This window comes from Heptranchias perlo, chromosome 8 (genome assembly GCF_035084215.1).
Source record: "Heptranchias perlo isolate sHepPer1 chromosome 8, sHepPer1.hap1, whole genome shotgun sequence".
NCBI classification, from domain to species: Eukaryota; Metazoa; Chordata; class Chondrichthyes; order Hexanchiformes; family Hexanchidae; genus Heptranchias; species Heptranchias perlo.
Window position 1 is genome coordinate 25,307,331 of NC_090332.1, and position 23,762 is coordinate 25,331,092.

The 23,762-nt window shown below is 41.1% G+C and overlaps 1 protein-coding gene across 2 annotated transcripts; it reads left to right on the forward strand.

The window, feature by feature from the left end:
* The first annotated feature begins 15,959 nt into the window (after nucleotides 1-15,959).
* On the forward strand, nucleotides 15,960-23,730 carry kcng3 (potassium voltage-gated channel, subfamily G, member 3). Of its 2 annotated transcripts, none has more exons than XM_067988306.1 (2): nucleotides 15,960-16,691; nucleotides 20,540-23,730. In XM_067988306.1, exons 1-2 carry the CDS (start codon nucleotides 16,054-16,056, stop codon nucleotides 21,183-21,185), a joined length of 1,284 nt encoding a protein of 427 aa, XP_067844407.1. In that variant the 5' UTR covers nucleotides 15,960-16,053; the 3' UTR covers nucleotides 21,186-23,730. The 2 variants fall into 2 exon arrangements, with proteins under 2 accessions (XP_067844407.1, XP_067844408.1); XM_067988307.1 differs by having other exon boundaries at nucleotides 15,960-16,661.
* The last annotated feature ends 32 nt before the right edge of the window (nucleotides 23,731-23,762 follow it).

Genomic DNA, 23,762 nt, shown 5'->3' on the forward strand with positions numbered 1-23,762 from the left:
TTGGTGGGTGCTACAATTGTCTTCAGGTTTTGAGCCTTGGAAGAAGAAAATTCACTAGAGTTGCCACGACTGATCACTATCCAGCTACCCTGCTGGAAAATGTAGAGTTGGTGGAGGATAGAATTAGGCTCAATACATGAGCTGAAAATAAACAAAACAAATTCCTCAGGGATTTTCCAGAAGCATACTACCACTTTAAGGGTGAAGGAACAAGGAATAAAAAATGTAATTAGTGTGAAAAAATGGAACTGGTCAGCTTCACTCTCTCATTCTCATCCAAAATCACAACTGCAGATGGTTTGTCAGTAATCCAAATTCTGGCCATGCAAATGGCCGCATCAGAAGGTCCTGCATCATCTGTACAACTATCCGTCGTATTGATATGAACTCTTAACATACTTGTTCTACACTTGATTTAACAAAATCAATGGGGTAGAAATTCTCATTGGCCCATTTTTGGGTGCGAAACTGAAATGCTCTTCCTGCACATGCCTGAATGGGGAGAACCACAGCTTGACAGAAATTGGGCCTCAGACTTCATATTAATAATATGAGCTGTTGGCACCTGTCATGCCCCCAGAGGCAGCTCGCTGCTTTGCTGGGATCCAAATTGGGCCGGCTGCCTCACTGGCAGAGGCCCACAGGTGAATCTGGGAGGGGGAGACAAACAACGGAGGGATAAGTGTTGGGCTGGCAGTGGCTTACAGTATTAATATGAGGTAAGTATAAAAAATTTACCTAACAGTTTCTTTGGCGACCTCCAGCAGTCCCTTTAAGGACAGCTGGTTACCTGCTATAGCACCGAAGAAACTAGTCGGAGCTTGCACAGCGTAAGCTCCAACTAGTGTTAAGGTCTTAAGGAATTTAGCAAATGGTCCTCAAACGGGCACAGGACACACATTCCAATATTGAAATGAGGACTGCATTTGTTGCAGGCAGACGCCAGGGCTGCCTAAGAAAAAGGCCAAGGCGAATTAAGCAGTGGTCCCAATGCGCATGTAAATTGTGCGCGGGCCTTCATACTGCTAAATTCGTCATCATTGCGCCCATTTTGCATCCATAAAATGGGCGCAATGATGTTGCTTTTATCCTCTAATTACTTTTTTTTCTCTATTTGGTTTTCTTTTTTGTCCTTTCTCTCTTGAAGGCACTAACCCATGCTGGGACATGGTTGCATGGGCACTGAATGTCCTATCACACCTCACCAAAGTGGACATTCTTCATGACTCAGTCTAGACAGTGAGAGTTGGCTATTCAACTATGGGAGAAATCACAGTGAGCCCAATCTTTCCAAGTGTCAATTTCAATAAGTTTTGTCTTTAACGTCAAAGGTTTAGCAGAATCATGAGAGTCACTGGAGCTTTTCTGCTCAAACTAACTCCCTCCATCGCCTCTATGAATTCCAACCTGTGCCTATTTCCCATTTCTAAAGGCTTGTTGGGTGGTGATTCCTTCTCCAACTTTTTATTGCAACAGGTGACATAGATCACCACAGGATCTCCCCAACATCCTCTTTCTGTGTCCTGGCTTTGCATTTTATATTTTTATCAAGAAAACATCTACCATTTTCTCTGTAGCTCATTGCCTGCACCTAATATTGGTTCTATCAGCTTTTATTAGTATCTACAATTTGCAATGAAAATTGTAGGACATTTTTGATTATGCTCCTATTGATCTAATGCATTTATTTGACATGAGGATTTCAATGGACAATAACTTTGGCTATGCAAAAACCCCACAAAAGTAATAATTCTGCCTGCAGTGTACAGGTCCCATACAATATGTGTACCACTGTTCATTTATCTGCATCATGATTGGAATAAGCATGAAATTCAACAACTACATCCATCTTAGTGAGTTATCCCTGACCATTTTCTATTTTTTCCCCAATAGCATATTTCATCTATTGAGACCATACATTGATTAACATTTGAGAAAAGCAGTACAATAAAATATTTTCATAATGGCCACATTGCATGGAATTTATTTTTGGGAATCTGCATTAGTTTCACATTTTATTTTGGACTTGTTTGTATGAACCTCTCTTTAGTCCTTGTTGATATTTTTCTCTTAGTACAGTCAGGATATTTCCTGCCCAAGGAGCTTTCACCCCATTTCTGTGAACACAGTAGAATATGCCTAGTGTATGATATTGAGCAATGAATCAGAGACATCACAGGGCAGTAGTGTTTATTTTATTATATATCAATGATATTCACTCATGTAGACAATCTAAAATAATAAGGAAGTGGTTCTGTGTGACTATGTTAGAGTACTCATGTGCTGCTCTGCAGAGTGATAGATGAGGCTTCCCCATGCAGTTCTGCACGTAATGAGTTTCTGATCTCTGTCCAATCATTCTGGAAGGCATTGAAGGGTTAGACACTTCCTCTGAGCGAGGGAGAGAAAAATAGAATATGAGACAACCCATGTCACTTTTGTCCATTCCCTACATAGCTAGGAATAATCTGGTGTCACCCTCTCAAATGGGGAATTGTATGTCCCAGAATACTTGGAAAATTAATTTGTAGACCAGTGTGGGAAAAATGCATTTTTCTACTCAACTTTCTTTCTTTTTCTCCTGAAAGCAATAGATTACAGTGGGGACAATTCTTCAGGTGCTTCACCCAAGTGACCATTCTTCATGCATAAGCCTAGTAAGTGGAAGCACAATATTCAACTGTGGGCTATCGTAGAGTAGCCTGATTCTAAGCCACGGGACACTGGATAATAATCAGAGTGGGCACCAGATGATTTTTCCCCTCCCCAGCCAAGGGAACTCAGCACAGCCAGGGATAAAATCTTTCACTTTCATGCTTCGTAAGACTCAGCATCACACCATTTTACTGAATATGCCATTGGACAAAATACATTTTTAAAAAGCAGTTTTATAGTTGAATAATTGTCCTTCAGAGAGTTGGAATTTTTGGGAAAGACATCAGACCCATTATGAATTTTTTCTGAGAACAACACACAGTAGTAAGAGTTGAGAATGAGTTAACAAAATTGGACAAATATCAGAAGAGGAGTGCAATATGAATTTGTTACACCACACAATCTTTTGTCTGAATTCATTGTGAGAGAAGTTTGGATGAGTTTGAAGTTGGGTTCAAAATCAATGGAAAACTGATAAACAGTCTAAAGTATGGTGATGGTGCAGTCACTAGAAAAGAGAAGGCTGAGGGGAGACCTGATAGAGGTCTTTAAGATAATGATAGGGTTTGATAGGGTAGACATCGAGAAGATGTTTCCATTTGTGTGTGACTAGAGGTCATAAATATAAAACACTCGCTAATTAATCCAATAGGGAATTCAGGAGAAACTTCTTTACCCAAAGAGTGGTAAGAATGTGGAACGTGCTACCACAAAGAGTGGTTGAGGCAAATAGCATAGATGCACTTAAGGGGAAGCTAGATGAGCACATGGGGGAGAAAGGAATAGAAGGGTATCCTGATAGGGTTAGATGAAGTAGGGAGGGAGGAAGCTAGTTTGGGCATAGACCAGTTGGGCCAAATGGCCTATTTCTGTGCTGTTATCTTGATGTAACTCAATGTACTGATTGCAGGTACTAGAAAGATATGAGAAGGTAAATCAAACAAGTTTGGAGTATGGATTGAAAATAAATTCTAAGAAGATGAAGTCAGGGCAATCAAAAAGAAAGAGGGCCTCTTAAAAATTGATCTGAGAGTGAACAATATGGAAATGGAACAAGTAGATAAAATTGTTTACATGGGTAGTCTAATAATATCAGCTTGCTGATACAACAAAGAAGTTAAATAGGAATTGCAAAAGAGACATTTAACAACATGAATGACTTTCTGTATAACTGTAAAATGAGGCTAGTGATAAGGAATGGAATCCTTGCATGTTACATGTTATAAACAACATTGTACAGATGTGAAAATTGGATTTTGGATGTTAAAGTAAGAAGACTGGGGTATTGCATTATAGTGCTGCAGGCATATGTGGAAAATTAACAGAAAAAGCTGGAAACACACAGCTAGTCAGTCAACAAATTTGTTTCCAGCCTTTTCTGTTTTTTGTTTCAGACATCCATCATTTGCCCTAGTTTGCTTTTTATGTGTATGTGGAAAATAGTTCAACAAGAGGAATGACTAATGAAGGGTCCTTGAACATGCACAAGAGAGAAGTTATGGAGTTGAGAAAAATTACATACTGTGGAAGAATTCCTCTGTGGAAGAATTCCTCTAAATGTAATGAAATCAGAAACCAGTTCTTTGTAATCAGTTTCACGATCTCAGTAGACATGGCATACTGTGGGCACATTACACTGGTCTTAAGGAAAATTATAGAGAAAAGTTGAAAGTAATAGATCAAAAGACAGGTAAAGAAGAATGTAGTTAGCTGATGTGATGGAATGGGCAGATGTTACATCAGGGGATGATACAATCCACTTGTACAGAAACTCAAAAGTTAGCAGTTCGCTGGTCGCCAACTTCCAGAGAGAGAGAGAGAAGGTAGGAATGAGAGAGAGATAAACAATAGCCATATGCAGTGGAGTAGGGAGGCATGGGTCCCGATATTCCTCCCCACTCTTTGCCCGGGCACTGGACTGACAAAGAGCGCCAAAAGTGCACTGCGCCTGTCCAGGCCTTAGAACCAGGTCATTAGCATAGCCCAGTTGGACCCTTGATGCAGGCCTGCCCCCCTGCCAGGTCTCTTGTTGGGAAACAGGCATAAAACAGCCACAGCTGCAGGCTTCAGAGGCTTTCAGATGTGGGACTGGAGAACAGAAGCCAGAAAGCCTCCAGATCCAAAGATCCATGGAGATACTGGGAGAAAGGCACTACTTATCTTTTTTCAGCTACCCTAGTCCTTGCTACCTTGTCCCCTTATACCCTCTGATCCGAAGGAGCCGCAAGTGCAGGGCCTTATGCCAACTTGTTTGGTTGTTTCAAGAGGAAACTTAGTAGGTAGGGCCGGGATTGCCCCGTCCCACCTCATTTTAGTTGATGTCCTGGCCCTGAGCCTATTGTGGGCATTGGCTGAGGTCCACCTTGCTGAGGATGCTCCATAAATCCCAGGGTAATGTAAAAGTCGCAGACCCCAACATGATGGCTACTTGCCTAATTTTCCTCTCTGTAGCACCTGGGAATTAAGCGCTACAGAGAGGAATATCAGGGTCTCAGATTCATTCTCAGTTCCTGACATAGATCTTTCCTTATTTCAGCTATTCTACCATTTTGTCAGAGGAAAGTGTCAAATGAAGGGTAGGTACTTCCCTGAAGGTGAAGGGAAGCCTGATTGATTCCACAGTCCGGGCCCCTCTCATCCCTCCTAGCAGCTGATTACAAAGTTATTCAGGCAGAGGCCGAGAAACGTATTGCCTGCACATCTCTTGGTTGGGGAATGGCATGTGGTGCAGTGAGATCCAAAAACAAAGAAGAAAATATTTAAAAATTTGATTTTTTTCCAGCTAAAGTATCAAGGATTAAGTTAAAATGTATAATTTTGCTAACCTCTCAGGTTCTAGCATTCATTATGCTCCACCTCTTTAAACTGCTGAGGCACCACAATCCCCCACTCCCACTTCTGCCCTTCTGGAGGCTGGTATGCCTCATCTCACTGAGCGTAGCAGCCTCCAGTCTTACTCTGGGTCCCTTATGGGCCAGATAAGTAGGAAATCTCAATATATGGAGTCACCGCCCCTCTGTGTCACTGGCTTTGTAAGGGACATGCAAAGGCTCCACCCCTTACAAGGCTAAGAAGGAATTCCAGATCAAATCAGAATCCACCATATCCAAGTCCTGGCCTTTTTCGAGCTGTGTGATCTTGGCATGGGAGTTTCAGTGGGAGTCCAGAGCAACAGCCAAGGAAATTTGAGTCCACTATTTTTGCTGTTTGTGTAGTCATGTGTAAGTTTATGTGTGAGTGCGTGAGAAGGGGATCAAGACATGAGAACAGGATGGTATTAGCCTAAAGCTTGGGAGAGGACTATGTTTTCACCATTTCTTACACCCTTCAATGCTTTAATAGTCTTTGTCTCCTCCAAATCCATCAAAGGGCTTGTAATTTATGGGCCCCCTTCCAGTTTGGGTCTGTTCCCTTGTACTAGATGTCATCTTGTCAAACAGGCAGAGGTGTAGCTGTGACGTATCAGTTAAAGGAGCAAAATCATAGTGAAAGACACATGAAAAACTGTAGCCCATCGTAGGTGTCATGAAGGGAACCATGCAACATACAGTTAGGTTGTGTTACAGTGTTATGTGTGAATCCCTTTTAAGATAGGAGAGTTCCAAGGCTTTCAATTGTAAGTTACAACTGTAATGTGTACCCTTTGAGTATTCATGGTCAGCAATAAAAGAGCTGCAATATACGTGACCTTGGCATGGGCCAGAGGTAAATGTGCAACAGGTTTCATGGCAACAATCTGTGGCCAGGAACCTGGTAAATGGAATTGCTGGATAGCTTTCTTCAATGCCACCTTCTTACATGTCTGTACACAGGTTTTGCAGGTACTGCATGCAGCATTGTGCATGGCCACTTCCTCCTGCTGGGGAGGGTGTCCTGGAGTGACCAACAGGGCAACTCTCCCTGCATACATTTAACTGGCCTTGCATTAATAAACAAGCATTATAAAGGGTTGAATAATTACTAAGAATGAATAGCGTATTTATAGTCAAGGCTGCGCCATGTGCTTAAAGCACAACAATACAATTATTTTTGTCGTTGAAATCAATAGTACTTGAGAAAACAGCTCCAGCAAAAATTGATTTTAGCAGTGACAAAAAATGTGGAATCAGGAAACAACTATAACTGCAGCAAAGCCATAAAATGTGCCAAGTTCGTTCTTTAACTCTTTGAAATAAAAAAGATAATTTTGCCAACTGATGTTTGCTGACATCCTGCTTGTAACGTGCACCATACAACAGCGGAGACTTTCAACTGCCGGCCGCCCGTTTCATGCCTGAAAAACAGGTGACCAGCAGTTGAAAATCTGTTGATGTCCTTGTGCACCAATTTGTCCACCTGAATCAACTTTCAGGAAGGCCTTTAAATGGGCGCCAGCACACCCGACCAAAACAGACAGGAAGCTGCTTAAATATGCAGATCTGGTCCTACGCCTGTTGTAAGTTCCCAATTGCAATCTTCAAGGAGAAATGGGTGAAGCATGCATGTTCTCCAGGCATTGAGAGGCCTAACCGATGGTCCTTAAATGAACCGCTGGAGGCCTCTCCCAAAAGATCCTTTTTTTGTTTTTTTTAAAAGAATTTTGTGGGGCCAGGAGGAGCAGAAGCATAGTCTCGAAATATAGCCCAAATTCATCTGAAAGTAGACCAGAGCAAAGGGCATCAAAGCTGTATTTCTCATAAATGCCTTTAGGTGGTCAGACTTTTACAGCGTTCAAAATGGTATTATCTCCACACAAATAAAGCAGCTGCAGCCCCATTTGATTCATGTAATTGAACTGAATGGTTTGACTCATTGAACCATTCCAAATACTTCCATCAAACTGAACAATAAGCAAAAAAACTGCAGATACTGGAAATGCGAAGCAAAAATAGAACTGATTTCAATCGAACAAAAATCGGGCAGGCTCTCCAATGGGTGGGTGGTCTGCTCCACCTGGGCAGCAAAATTAAAAATTACCCCATTATCACCTCCTGGGATTGTGTTCTATCCCTTTGGCTCTACATTCCAAGATCCAATTAGTTTACATTATTGTTGCCATACACTGTGCTGTTAGGATTAGTAAACGATCCATCAAGATCTCTAGATTCCCTTGATGTGATGTGCTCTATGGCTTATGTTAATTGTATGATTTATAGCAATTAGTGTTAATTGTATTCAGGTGGTGGGTATCAATTGGGGACTCTCGTATCCTTTTTTATAGGAGAGCTTAGCTAGGGTGTGGTGTGGGTGTGTGTAAGGGGAATCAATGTGAATGAAGGCTTGGAAGCAACTAAAGACCAGGCTAGTTATTCTATCCTTCACCACATGGCTATCCAATTTTAACAGCTTACAGCCGGTAGCCTAGAACTTCTGCAAGCTTGTTCAGATGGCAGAGGTGTGGCATAACAGGACTTCCACCTGCCATTTTAGACTCACTTGAACCCTATCTAGTGAAGAGAGTCATTAGAATAATTGGGATGGATGGACCCATGCCTGTAGAAGTGTAACAGAGGCACCTACCCCGCTGTGCTGCCGGAATCTCAGTTGCTCTGAGGGGAGTCTTAGGTCCTTTTTGGACCAAAAGGAAACATTTAAAAATTTGATTACTTGGAAATGTGGTAAACTATGAGGAGGATAGAAACAGACTTCAGGAGGACATGGACAGACTGGTGAAATGGGCAGACACACGGCAGATCAAATTTAATGCAGAGAAGTGTGAAGTGATACATTTTGGTAGGAACTAAATGGTACAATTTTAAAGGGAGTGCAGGAACAGAGACTGGAGGTGTATGTGCACAAATCTTTGAAGGTGCAGGGCAAGTTGAGAAGGCTGTTAAAAAAGCATATGGGATCCTGGGCTTTATTAATAGAGGCATAGAGTACAAAAGCAAGCAAATTATGCTAAACCTTCATAAAACACTGGTTAGGCCTGTGCTGGAGTATTGTGTTCAATTCTGGGCACCACACTTTAGGAAGGATGCCAAGGCCTTAGAGAGGATGCAGAAGAAATTTACTAGAATGGAACCAGGGATGAGGGACTTCAGTTATGTGGAGAGACTGGAGAAGCTGGGGTTGTTCTCCTTAGAGCAGAGAAGGTTAATCGGAGATTTGATAGAGGTGTTCAAAATCATGAACGGTTTTGATAGAGTAGATAAGGAGAAACTGTTTCCAGTGGCAGAAGGGTCGTTAACCAGAGGACACAGATTTAAGGTAATTGGCAAAAGAACCAGAGGTGGCATAAGGAAAAAATAATTTACCCAGTGAGTTGTTGTGATTTGGAAAGAACCACCTAAAAAGGTGGTGGAAGCAGATTCAATAGTAACTTTCAAAAAAGAATTTGATAAATACTTGAAGGGAAAAAATTCCAGGGCTATGGGGAAAGAGCAGGGGAGTGGGATTAATTGGATAGCTCTACCAAAGAGCTGACACACGCATGATGGGCTGAATGGTCTCCTTCTGTGCTGTATCATTCTATGATTCTATGATTAGGCCCTGTGAAAACCAGAAGGGCAGCATAAAAAAGTAATCGATTCCAGAGGGACCAATTTCCTTTGTTGAATCACATGCTCAAGCCTTTCTTAGGCCCACAACAGATATAGGAACTGCTGGATGGAAAAGTTGTGCAATGGGCAGAATTCATGGGGGAAATGCCCCCAGACATGGACCCGAAATGCTGATGGGATGCAAGATGGGCAGGCAGAAGATAAGCCTGCCACATCCTCACCAGAATTTTCATGGATTGTTAAATGGTTTGGATATTTGGCGGATCTGGATTCCACCTCAAATTCTGATCCCACTCTGCCACAACTCTGCCTGAATTCCACAGCCTGGAAGCTGGAATTTCTAGGCTATTTAGTTATAATTCTTTCAGTTTATTTCCCTTCCTTAGCCTAATTACCTTGACATTCTCCACATTGATTGTCATTTGCCACTCATCAGATGACCATCCCAACCTACCTAGATCCCTTTGTATTTGATTTGCCGTTTTCCTATTGTTTGAACCCCTTTCTCCATTTGGTTTCATCTACAAACTTTGACAGCTTTGTTTCTGTCACAGCTTTGAATCATCTCTAGTCACTGTAAATAGCAATGGCCCCAGCATTGATCCCTGTGGCACCTACTAGTGATCACTTGCTATATTGGCACAGTTCCATTCACAACCATCCTTTGCTTTTTCTGGTTTAGCCAATTTTCAGTCCACCTCAGAACTTTGCATCCTATTCCATGCCTTACCACCTTTGGACTAATTACTTGTATGGTACGATAACAAAAGCCTTGCTAAAATATAAATATATCAGATCCACAGAATTTCTGTTATCAACAAGGTACATCTTTTCCTTGAAGAACTCCAGTAAACTTGTTAGGTGAGACCTCCCTCCCATAAATCCATGCTGACTCTCTCTTACCATACCTATCTCAGTGTTTCAATATCCCCTCTTTCAGTTTGCCTCTACTACTTTACCCTCAGCAAATGTTAGGTTCATTGGCCTGTAGTTCCCTGGCTCAACACAAATCTCTTAAAGATTAGTATTATATTAGCTACTATCCAATCATCAGACACTGTTCCCATTTTTAATGAGTCCCTAAAGATAGTAGCAATGATGTGACTGGTTTTGATAGCCACTTCTTCAAGTATTCTTGTATGACATCTATCTGGGCTTGGTGTCTTGTTTTCCCTTAATTTCCTCAGACTGCTTTATCTGAAATTTCCATCTCTTTTAGTACTTTCTCCTTTCCCCCTACAGAAATGTAACTCCTTTGCTGGTGCAGTTGTCCATGGCCTCTTTGATGCATACAAAAACAAATTAATTTAGTATCTTTGCTATCCATTGATCACTTGATACAATCCCTTAGAGGTTTTGAATGGCCCCAACATTTCCCTTTTCACCTATTTGTTTGTAAATATCTTTTCAGAAATATTTGACATTTGTCTTAATACTCCTTGCTATCCTAACCTCATTTTATATTTTAGCTTCACTGACTAGTTTCTTAACCACCTTTACTTTGCTTTTATATTTGTGTTGGTTTACTATCATACCCAAAGCTTTATACTTATGGAAAAAAAATCTCTTTTTTGCTCTTAAAACAACAGTTTACATTTATATAGTACCTTTAACATAAAAAAATGTTCCAAGGTGCTTCACAAACAGAGATAAGGGTGCAGGGAAGGAGATTTAGTTAGTACCAAGGAGTTTATGGCCAATGGCAAAAATGATGGCTTTGGTCTCCCCAGTTTTCAGCTGGAGGAAGTTGTGACTCATTCATGACTTGACATTTGATAAGCAGTCTGACCGCAGTGAGATTGTTATGGGGTCAAGAGAAATGTTGGAGAGTTAGACTTTGATGACATCAGCATATAGATGACGTCACCCATTTGCAGAATATAGATGAGAAAGAGAAGTCGGGCAAGGATAGATCTTTAGGGACTGCAGGGGTGATGGTATGGGAACTAAATAAAAGCCATTTCTGGAGATGCCCTGGCAGCGTTGAGATAAGTAGGAACGCTGCTAGCAATTGTTCATGGCCTCTTTGATGAATACAAAAACAAATTAATTTAGTATCTTTGCTATCCATTGATCACTTGACCTCAGGAGTCAAGGTGGACAATGGAGAATAGGCGATAGAGGAAGATGATATGATAAACTAGGTTAAATTATACTCCCTGCATTATTCCCACTGTTGCCCATGTCAGTCTTTTCCCACTGTACTTCTAAACATGTTCCACTTTCCACTCCTAACAATAGATTGTATCAAATGATCAATGGATAGCAAAGATACAAAATGAATTTGTTTTTGTATTCATGAAGGAGGCCATGAGCAGTCACACCAGCACGGGAGCTACATTTCTGGAGGAGGAGAGGCAGATTGTGAGGGAATGAGAGGTGAGCTAAGCAAACAGGACCAGACAGCACTGTTAGGAATGGAAAGTGGAACATGTTTAGAAATACTATACACAGAGTACAGAACAGATAAATACTACTAGGGAAGATGGGGAACAGAGGGAAAAGACTGACATGGGCAACAATGGAAATAATGCAGGGAAAATAATTTAACATGGTTGATCATATCATCTTCCTCTATCGCCTATCCTTCATTGTGCGGCACCCCGTGGGACTGTCCTTGAGTGGACACAATGGACTGAATGACCTCCTTCTGTACTGTAAACTTTTTTGGTTCAATGTGGAAATGGAACAAAACTAGATAAAATTGTTTATTCCAGTTATCCAATAACATCAGATGGCTGAAGCACAAATTAAGTTAAATGGAGGGTAAGAATTACAAAAGGGACATTTAAGAGCATGCATAAATTTTTGTGCAACTGTAAAATAAGACTGGTGATAAGAAGTAGAATTCTTAAGTGATATGTGCAGTAAACAATATTGTACAGATGTGAAAACTGGGCCTTTAATGCTGAAGTAGGATGGTGACTGTGTGCATTTGAGTTATAATGTTTCAGATGTATGTTGAAAATTAATTGGACAAGAAGAATGACTAATGAGGGGGCCCTTGAACTAGCTAAAGGGGAGAAGTGATGAGGTTGATTATATGATAAGAAAAATTACACACTGTGGGCACATTATTCATGAGAAAAGGAATTTTTGTCTGGGAAAGTTGATGGTAATATTCATGAGGCAGGGACAGAAAAACATGGCTGGATGGTGTGATAATGGAGTCTGTAATATCAGGGAGTAGTCTCTGTAACATCAGGGACCAATACAATTCATAGTACAGGGTTCACTGGTCCTCAATCTCCGGAGCAGGGAAGGTATATATAGAGGGAAGAGAGAATGTAGAAAGTTGCAAATTCAAATCAGATGGCAGATGCATGATTGTGTTTCTGAAACTTTTGTACTACTCAAATCTGTTTAACAAAAAAAAGTGGTCAATCAGAACCTACCTGTAATTTTTTTAATTCATTCTCAGGATGTGAGCACTGCTGGCAAAAGCTGGCATTTATTGCCCATCCCTAGTTGCCCTGAGAAGGTGGTGGTGGGCCGCCTTCTTGAACTGCTGCATGTTATTCTTTCTAGTGGTTTGATGCAACTAAATAGCTTGCTAGGCCACTTCAGAGAGTTGTTAAGTCTACCATGATGATGTGGGACTGCAGTCACATATAGGCCAAACTGGGTAAGAACGTCAGGTTTCCTCCTCTAAAGGACATGAATCAACCAGTTGGGGTTTTATGACAACCCAACAGCATCATGGTCACTTTTACTGATACCAGCTTTGTATTTACAGATATTTTTGGCCAAGGTGGGATTTGAACTCACATTATGCTCCTTTCACACTTCTCAAACATTTAACTTGCCAGTTTACTGGAACAAATGATGAATATTTTGTCCATTTAGTGTGGAATGCACAAGGCTTTGTAAAAATGGAACAACAAAAAGGCATAAAACCTGATCATAAACCAGGAAGCAGAGGCCAGCACAGGGTAGTCAAGTGACAGTAATATCAGTAGCAGTTCTGAGCCATCACATAACCTTGCAAAAATGGGTGCAGGTACAGCTTCAGAAAGCAATAAACCCCAACTGATTACAAGACAAGTATTTTTGCAGAGTTAGAGCAAATGAGTTAAGTATATTGTTGAATTACAGTAAAGTGAGCTTTGTATTGCACATGTGAATACTCAAAGCTGACTGCAGGTGCCAAAAGTTTAAAAACATTCCATTCCCCAACACCTACATCCCTCACCTCGCTAAGTATAAAACATCACCATAATATAAATTCAAACATTTACCTAATGTTGTCATTTCAAGTTATTTAAATATTGTTACCACAACATCCGGTGTATATGCCACATCAACGTGAAAGTCATTCGAGGTTGATGTTAAAAGATCACTTGCACTGGCACATAAATCACTCCGGCAATAATCGGGTTATACCAACCTCCATTTACGTGGATTTAAGTCAGATTTAACAACAAATTGCAACGTTTTGTTTAATTCCATGTTTAATCATTAGCAGTTGTTTTGTAAAGCATACTGGGTACAGATCATGTTTGCAGCGGGTACTGCCACTAACTCCAATTATCTCCTTTAAATTTGCTATCCAGTGATGTGCAGTCACTTCCCATACTGCCGATTCAAAGGAAGCAATGGTAGGCTGCTGACTGTCATTCTGAGGCAGATAGTTTGGACAAGCTAGCTTAAGAACGACATCTACTGTAAAAGAGGCCTACGTGCAGTTTAATCCATAACAGCATTTAAAAAATAACAACCCACGATGAAACATATGGGAGATTGGGTTCAAAGATTAGGTTTCAGTGACGAGTAATAATAATGTTTATTATATTTAAAATGGTAACCTGGAGTATTTCTCTAATGTTGCTTGTATCAAATTTTCGAATGCTCTGTATCAAACACTTTTTTACCCAAAGAAAACGCTACACGTTTGAAAAAGTGAGGAGTTTTCACTTAACCCTTATAGCCTCTGAGTGAGATTGCTGGGCTTGGGCATATTCTGTCGTGACTTCTGTCCACTTTGGAGTACTTTGAGATGGTCCCTCTTAATTTATTTTAAGGTTCCTAATCGACTTGAGTTAAAGAAGACTCTCCTCTTGCCTTGTTCAATCACAGATCCAAGGTCTTAAAAAACCCAAAGTGAATATTTGCACTATATCTTATCTTACAATGTTAAGAAAGGAACTGGAGCAGCCCTGATTCAATTTAACATTGCGGTAGGCAAAAATATAGTATTGAATTATTTTTTTAATTACAATGTTAAAATCCATCCTTGCTCTAACGGGAAAAACGATCATCATATTTTAAATTGCTCTGAGGCCTGATTTAAAGGTACGAAAAATACTTGTCTCCTAAATGAACTTGGTGGGTGAAGGGAAAGAAAGATTTTGCCGTTAAGTCATTAGACAGAGATGTTCATTCTTCAAATTTATTAGCCATCTTCTCCAAATTTTATGTTACTTTGTAATCCCCCTGAAAATGGATGAGCGCCTGCAATAGCAGTATTCTCTGAACGCAGCATTTCACACACCTCCTTGCACTGTGTAAGTACATCCTGAAATGATGTGAATTTAATTATTTTAAAGACAAGACGGATTGCCACTCCTTTGCAGTAATACTGACTGTGCTTTCAATTACTATCTGCTATCTGTCCTTTGGCTTTATTGCAAGTTATTTTGTTTGCAATGGGAAATTACATCGGAACTATGGTCTGTGTACTTTCTCTGGAAGACAGTTCCATAAATTGATTGGCCACAGCACAGTCAGCGGGAAGTTCCACCATTATTATGTTCCAAAAAATGTCTCTGCTGCCTTTTCATGGTCTGAAATCTATTAATAATGAGGCCTGCTCCTCTGTCGATTTAATATTTATTATTAACAAATGGAAACATAGTACACATTACTTTGACTCAGTAGATTCCGGCCCGTACAATCATTCTATAGCAACTGTTTTAGAGCAAAATTTACATCTCGTTTTTGTTCTAATATACTGGCTATGGAAAATGAACTTCCATTCAACTGTGATCTTATAAAGAATAAATCACCCTAATCTATCATTACTACTTAAATCTACAATATGGCGGTTTCTGACAAAAACACCGAAAATTAACTAAACCAGTGTCAATCCAGAGCTGTCGTTGCCAAGAATTACACATTAACTCCTGGCGGTTTGTCCCTCTTGTTCTGCACTAAGTGTATTGTAGGAATGAAGCGCTTGATATGGCATTTGGGAAGGTTTGCGAGGGATGAGAATAAAAGTACAGTTTCAACATTCGTTATGCCTTGAAGGCTCTAACTTTAATAGCATTTCCTTTGAAAATCATAAAAACATTTTTTGTCTAAGACAAGGAGACCGAAGAGACAAAATTTTATTTAAAAACATTAGGGGAACATAAGAAATGATTCCTTATAGGGTAGAAAGTGTTCCATTGTATTATTATAATCATCTTTGTTTGAATGTACTTGTAAACACACACTGGTCCAAATAAGGAAGCCAGAATGTAGTTGCAATATTACGTGTAAGCCCGGATCAGTGTTGGTGATGGGATATTGCAAAGAATCGTGTTTGTCGATTGCAGGCTGTGGTTGGAGGGGCGCTGTGGTTAGTGGAAGCCGTTCGCGTCACTCCAGTGCTGGAGTCCTGCTCGCAACCCGCCTGTGGGGCTAAGCCAGAGAAAGAGGAGAGAGGGAGAGAGAACCAACAGCAACTCCAGCACCAAGCGAATAACTGACCCTCTCGTCCTAGCATCGCTCCTCGCGCAGGACAGCCGCAAGGAAAATTCTGAGCTCGAATTATCATGACTGACAACTTTTCGACATCATAAGCGTTGGAAACCCGAATAAAACCGTAGGAGGATCTGGGCAAGTAAATGTTCCAGTAGTGAGGGTGAAGTCCTTACACTGAGCCCATGCATAGTGGGCTGAAAGTACATCCAGCGTCAGGGGTTGCTCGAAGATGAAGTTTGGAAGCGGCACCTTGATCCTGAATGTTGGGGGAACTCGATATTCGTTCCCAAAGGATGTGATTAAGGACTTTCCCCTCAGAAGGGTTAGCAGACTTCACAGCTGTGTCTCGGAGAAAGAGGTGCTGGAAGTGTGCGATGACTATGATCACGAAAGAAACGAGTATTTTTTTGACAGGCACTCCGAGGCTTTCGGGTTCATCATGCTCTATGTCAAGTACGGGAAGCTCCGATTTGTCCCTCAAATGTGCGAGTTGTCCTTTTACAACGAGTTAATTTACTGGGGTCTAGACCGCTCGCACCTCGAATATTGCTGCCAAAGGCGGTTGGATGACAGGATGTCCGACACTTACACCTTCTATTCCGAGGAGAAAGAAGAGCTGAAAAAGCAGAAGAAAAAGGAGTTAAAAAAAAGCTCCCAGTCGAATAGGAAGTGGCTGGAGAGGATGAGGAGGACTTTTGAGGAGCCCACCTCGTCTGTTGCGGCCCAGATTCTGGCAACCGTGTCCGTCGTATTTGTCATCGTTTCCATGGTGGTATTGTGCGCCAGCACCTTACCAGACTGGAAAACAGCCGAGAACAACAGTGTGGAGGAGCACAGGTACACAGAAAATTTAATGGGACCATCAGGGTATTTATAACTCCTTTTTAAATTTATGGTGTTTAGTTTCTCTATGGGTGTGAACGTCTTTTGTCCATGAGTTTTCAAAGTACTTTTGTGTCACGTTTAAATCTGTACTCTGTTGTGTCTCTTTTCAGAGTGTTTTGACTTCATAAAACCTCACAAAACAGAACTCCCTCGATGTGCAGCTAACATCTGTCTTTCAAATTGAGCGTGTCAGTTTCACATGTAACACTCGGGCCTCCTGCGCTGTAACCATTCGATGATTCTATGAAATAAGATGGGTTGTTTTCAGATATATCTCTAAGTCAGAAGGTTAAGGGTTCAAGTCTCACTCCAGAGACTTGAGCACATAATCTAGGCTGACAGTTCAGTGCAGTACTGAAGGAGTGCTGCATTGTCTGAGGTGCCCACTTTGGGATAAGATGTTAATGAAGAAAACTGGGGTGTCACCCCTTAACCAATATCACTAAAACAGATTATTTCACTGCTGTTTATGGGGCCAAGCTGTGTGTAAATTGGCTGCTGCTACACTTCAAACTTAATTCATTGGTTGTAAAGCGCTTGGTGGGGGGGGGGGGTCGTGCTTTATAAAATGCATATTTTTCTCTCTGTGTCTGTACATCTACCCCTTCCTCACACATTTTTCAATGACACGTGGTTAAAGCAAATCAAGCCAGAATCCGCCAGATGCGCTTTGTATTCACAGAGGATCCCTCCTCCAACACATCTTGTCAAATTTCACAGGACGGAAACCCAATCAGCAGACAACGTTTCCACTTTAGGCGGATTGTTTTTCTTTGGCGTGTCCGTCAGAAGGATGGATATAAAATCGGCGGAAATTTCCGTTAGAAACTGCAACTTGTAAAAATGCGCAAAATCTGTAAAAGATGTTTTTTTAAATGTGGTAATTTAGTATGGATAGGATGGGATAATGGTGATGTAGTCAATATTCATCAATTTTATTTTTATATAATCATTAATTTATTTTAAATTATGAATTCGGGATTTAACTGAATGCAAGAGAAAAACACTCTCCTCCGAAAAACGAACCTCTTCATATAAGTCTTGTTCATCCAACTGTTTCGAATCCTTGATTTTATGCTCTCTGCTGACGGGAACAATTACAAGTAGAACAAAGTGTCCGTCTTTTATATAACACCAAACAATGACTTGTTTCCATTGAACTAACAAAAGGTAACATCTGGAAAGCCAATAAGGTACAGCATGTGCAGCAGTCTATTTCATTCTGAACATCCAGGACTGAATAACACTCTCGTCCTAGATAATATAAAACATCTCTCTCCACACAACTCTACGAATTATACAATCATTTACATGGTTAAGAACTTTACTACACCCATAGCTTCTCGGCTGTTTGATTGCATTTATCGCGGATCAAAGATTTTCTTATTGCGCTATTCAAATTACTTCTAGCTTAAGCAAAATCCATGTACGCCTAACGTTAATTCCACCAGTGTTATTAAATATACTCCGAGGAATGTCTTCAAAAATTACTGGCAGACATTTTCCATGCGTCTCCTTTCCTATTTGACCAGGATGCACTGAAACAATTTACATGTCAAACCTGTAGGTAATAAAAACACCTTAATAAGATAGTGGTGTGTCAGTCCTGGCTCAGTGGTAGAACTCTCCCCTCTGAGGCAGAAGGTTGTGGGTTCAAGTTCCACTCCAGAGACTTGAGCACATAATCTAGATTGGCACTTTAATGAAGTACTGAGGGAGTGCTGCACTGTCGGAGGTGCTGTCTTTCTGATGAGACTTTAAACTGAGGCCCTGTCTGTCCTCTTAGGCAGACTTAAAAGATCCCGCGGCAGGTTCAGTGGAGTTTTCTCCATATTTATCCCTCAACAAACACCTAAAACAAATTATCTGGTCATCATCTCGTTTGTGGGAGCTTGCTGTGTGCAAATTGGCTGCCACATTTCATATATTACAATAGTGACTACACTTCAAAAGTATTTCATTTGCTGTAAAGCACTTTGGGATGCCCTGAAATTGTAAAAGGCACTATATAAATGCAAGTTCTTTCTTTTCTTCCCATATAGCATTACACTTTCAACATAGCGTCAAGACTTAATACTGACAACTACAAGTTTGAAGTCTCTCATGGATTACAGATAGGAATCCATCCTGTAAAAGCAGAATAAATTGTTGATCTGTAATGAAATCAAAGTGTGATAAGCATACAACAGGAATATCACAAATTTAATGACATGTTTGAAAACATGTCAAAGGTTACAATTAAATAATTCATGGTTGTGCCATACTGCACGCAGTCAAGATTTCTTCCAGGGTCAAAAGACTAATTTGAAATGAACACCCTTTTTAAAGTTACTGTTGCCAAGAGAGCTAACTGTGGCACTATTGGGTGAAATGTGAAAAATCAGAGGTTGGAAAAGGAACGGAACCCTTAAAAGATCGACCATCAGATATGAACTTCAAGGTTTGTTCCTACGATCAGGAATGTCACTTTGCTCTTAGAAGACTGTTACCTTTTCAATAACAACAACAACTTGCATTTATATAGCGCCTTTAAGATAGTAAATGTGCCAACGTGCTTCACGGGAGTGTTATGAAACAAAATTTGACACCAAGCCACATAAGGAGATATTAGGACAGGTTACCAAAAACTTGGTCAAAGAGATAGGTTTTAAGGATTGTCTTAAAGGAGGAGAGAGAGTTAGAGAGGTGGCGAGGTTAAGGGAGGGAATTCCAGAGCTTAAGGCCTAGGCGCGGCTGCCAATGGTGGAGCAAAGAAAATCAGGGATGCACAAGAGGCTAAAATTGGAGGAGTGCAGAGATTTTGAAGGATTGTAGGACTGGAAGAGGTTACAGCAATAGGGAGGGGCAAGGCCATGGAGGGATTTGAAAACAAGGATGAGAATTTTAAAATTGAGGCATTGCCGGACTGGGAGCCAGTGTAGGTCAGTGAGCACAGGGGTGATGGGTGAACAGAGCTTGGTGCGAGTTAGGATATGAGCAGCAGAGTTTTGGATGAGCTCAAGTATACGGAGGGTGCAAGGTGGGAGGCTAGCCAGGAAAGCATTGAAATACTTGAATCTGGAGGTAACAAAGGCATGGATGAGGGTTTCAGCAGCAGATGAGCTGAGGCAGGGGCAGAGACAGGTGATGTTACAGATATGGAAGTAGGCAGTCTTGGTGATGGAGAGGATATGGGGTTGGAAGCTCAGCTGAGGGTCAAACAGGATACCAACATTGCAAACATTTGAAGCTAAATCAAGTTGATTTCATATATGTTGGACTGTATGGAGAGCTGATACATAGGAATCAAAGAAATTTACAGCACAGAAGGAGGCCTTTCGGCCCATTGTGCCTGTGCCTGCCAAAAAGAGCTATCCAGCCTAATGCCACTTTCCAACTCTTGGTACGTAGCCCTGTAGGTTACGGTACTTCAAGTGCATATCCAAGTACTTTTTTAAATGCGATGAGGGTTTCTGCCTCTACCACCCTTTTAGGCAGTGAGTTCCAAATCCCCACCACTCTCTGGGTGAAAAAAATTCTCAACTCCTCTCGAATCCAAATACAAAGTACCACACTATTAAGTGCAGCAGTTTACATTCTGGGGAGGGATAGCATTATACTATTGATTTTACCGGTACAATGCACTATAAATACTGGGATTCTTTTTGTCGGTACACGTTACATGTTTTATGGGATAGTATGTGTCAATGCTTGGGTGATTGTTATGGAAGTACACTTTCTATAGATCATTGCAGTCTATGTTCGTTTGTCATTTCATCCAAATATATTAAGCATTCTTTTTGCTTTAATACTTTTTGTTTGCTTTACTTATTTTTATTTTTGGTCTATAGGATAATCGAGGCGATCTGCATGGGTTGGTTCACCGCCGAGTGCATTGTGAGGTTTCTCGTCTCGAAAAACAAGTGTGATTTCGTGAGGAAGCCCCTGAACGTCATTGACCTGCTGGCGATCAGCCCCTATTACGTCTCGGTGCTGATGTCTCTCTTCACTGGGGAGAACTCTCAGTTACAGCGGGCTGGGGTGACCCTTAGGGTCCTGAGGATGATGAGGATTTTCTGGGTGATCAAACTTGCTCGTCACTTCCTCGGTTTGCAGACACTAGGCTTGACTCTAAAACGCTGCTACCGGGAGATGGTCATGCTCCTGGTGTTTATCTGCGTCGCTATGGCGATATTTGGCGCCCTCGCCCAGTTGTTGGAAAGCGGGCTCGACCTGGAAGATAAAAACGAAGCCTACGCCAGTATCCCGGCATCCTGCTGGTGGGTGATCATCTCCATGACCACTGTGGGATACGGGGACATGTACCCGTTCACTGTCCCCGGCAGGATTCTAGGAGGGATGTGTGTGGTCAGCGGCATTGTCCTATTAGCTCTGCCCATCACTTTCATTTACCACAGCTTCGTGCATTGCTACCATGAGCTTAGATTCAGATCGGCTCGCTGTAGCAGGAGTTTATCCTTGGAATATTTGGACTGATTGAGAATTGAACTGATTGGCTGTGCACTCGGAGACTAGTCAGATTGAAAGAGATTTATGGCTGAAAGAAAGACCTTATTTGAAGATCTTCATGATGAATACACCGAATCACGGAATGCACTCGGATCAAAATATTGTTTTTAATGCAAAATAATGAAATGACATTAACTCCAGAAGAAATTATAAAGTTGGTGTAGCCGGATGTCAACTCGGCAAAGATCTGAATGTTCACATCTGTTGAACAAAAATATAAATGGACCATTCTGAGACATGAGGGATTATTTACACGATAACCCACCTGGTTCAAATGATATTTAATCATTTTTCAACACACAACAGAACTTGCTGAGGGGAAAGAGAATGTGAGGGAGATATGTCCCTAAGGAGCACTTTTAATTTGCTGAACATCATCTGGTGCAGAATACCGTTCGATCAAGAGAGTGGACTGATAAATACGACAATTTAACTCACAGCCAACCACTGATGCAATCGAAACCCCACCATCTGATTTTGGAGTTTGACCTTTTCAACGGATATACTGTACCAAAACTGATTTTCAAGAAGAGTTCTGTGCACCCAATCGCGATAAAGCGCATTCCCGCCTCTGGTTAAGCTGTAGAATGTACTTGGAGCGGTCTGTTACACAAATATGAACATGCAACTTACTGGAAAAATAAATGAAGTGGGTAATGGGACTGCTGCTGGTTCAGTGGCAGCTTTACCATCACCGTTAGCAATAGCAACCTTGCCTTTAAGGTTAGTGTTCGGAGAAGGACAAACAGTAGATTAGTCTTAGGGTAAGACTTAGCAAAACCGACACTTCTTTTAGGGCTAGCACTAGCAGAAATAGTAGCCTAGTTAAAAGGTTAGGGGAAAAGGGAACTTGTTTTATGATCAAGCGGGAATAGTCTCTTAATAGTTTCTGTCAAGTATTTCTAACATATGCCTCCACTATACTCTTAGCCAAATTTCGAATCATCTTTGCAGAAGAAGCTTCTAGTCTTGAGCTGAGCAAGAGTTAGATTGGCATGCAACAAGCAGACATCCAAGAGGTTTAAAACAAGAATCAAAATGTTCATTTTTGGCACACGTGTGTACTCGGCACCGTATGCGATGACCGGGCTGGGGATGAAATATTTCCCGATGCTTCTAGGTTAGGTGTTGCATGAGTTACATGCCACACTGTGCTCTCATATACTGCTAGCATGTGCTTAAACATTAGCTTCCAAAGAGTATACTTTAGTTACTTCAACTATTTTATATCCCGAAACTGCCCATCAATTTGAGATGGCTAAGATTGGCTCATTAATACCAATTATGATGAACTTTGAGGTTTGATTCATGCTTAGGAGTCACACACACTGGGAGTGGGATCAGTAAGACAAACTGGAACCAACTTTCTCCCAAGACCCTTGACAGCCGAGAAAATGCATTCGTGTTGGTCCTGAGGTAAGATTCAAACCCAGAACTTGAAATTCCAAGAACAGTCGTATTGTCCAAGTATCCGGTTAGGATCTATTAGAGCACGACTTATTGAAACTAACCTCAAATAACAATAGGATGCAACAGGACGCATCACCACCCCGGTAGACAATGAAAACAATGAATTAAATCTGGAATGAAAATAAGTCTATAAAATCTGTTAGTCCTTTCGATATTAAGAAAAATGAGAAACCCGAGCAACCTTTAGGTAAGATGTTTAACACAAAGTTTGAAATAAGACCTATCATAAAACCCAGTGAGGTATAAAAAAGGAGCCAGCCTGGTACTGTAAAAGAGTCGCTTTCATTACACAAACCGCAGATGGTGAACAGGTTTTGTTATTCCAAGACCAACTGTTCAAAGATTATCATCTCTTCATCTTCTGACAAAGCCCTGTACAGATTCCTTGATTTGAGACAGAGACTGTGAAATGCATATGGATTCTTCAAATAATCTGTGAAGTACTCGGTGTTAAAGGATCCTGCGGGTAGCAGGCTTTTCAGCACGAACCTGCACCCAGCACTTCCACAAATCCTGCAGAAAGAATCGCAAGGGGAACCTGCAGGATCATTGTTAAGGCGACTATTTTTTGACTGACACAAGAAGAACTAACGTCGGTTTTAGTGGCTGTTTTTAAGATGATTCAAACAGTTGCACAAAATAAAATCTAAAACAGTAGCAACCCGAATGCTTCCCCTGGACGTGACAGAGTTCTAGTACCTGGTTGCTGCGCAGTATTAAGACATGTGATTGCCCTCGTTAGTATTGAACTGGGCGATTGCGCTGGAAGCTGTGTACATTTGAATTGAACACAACCAGACGTGGGCGAGTGGTTCTAGACTGTGCTCTGGAGCGGCGGGTTCTCCTCGGATAGTTGGGCTCCGGAGGCAGGGAGGGAGTGAGGGAGGATAGGTGGCCCCTTTAGCTGCGGGAGACTTCGGTTCCTTTAACAGTTTCAGACTCTTGTGAAAGATAATTCCTTATTTTGGTCCTTGATATTCTGTTTTCCAATGTATACACAGAAAATTTATTTTAAAATATTAAAATTATTTGGTATAACGTGCCTGAAGCTTCGACCGATTTTTTTTTGTAATT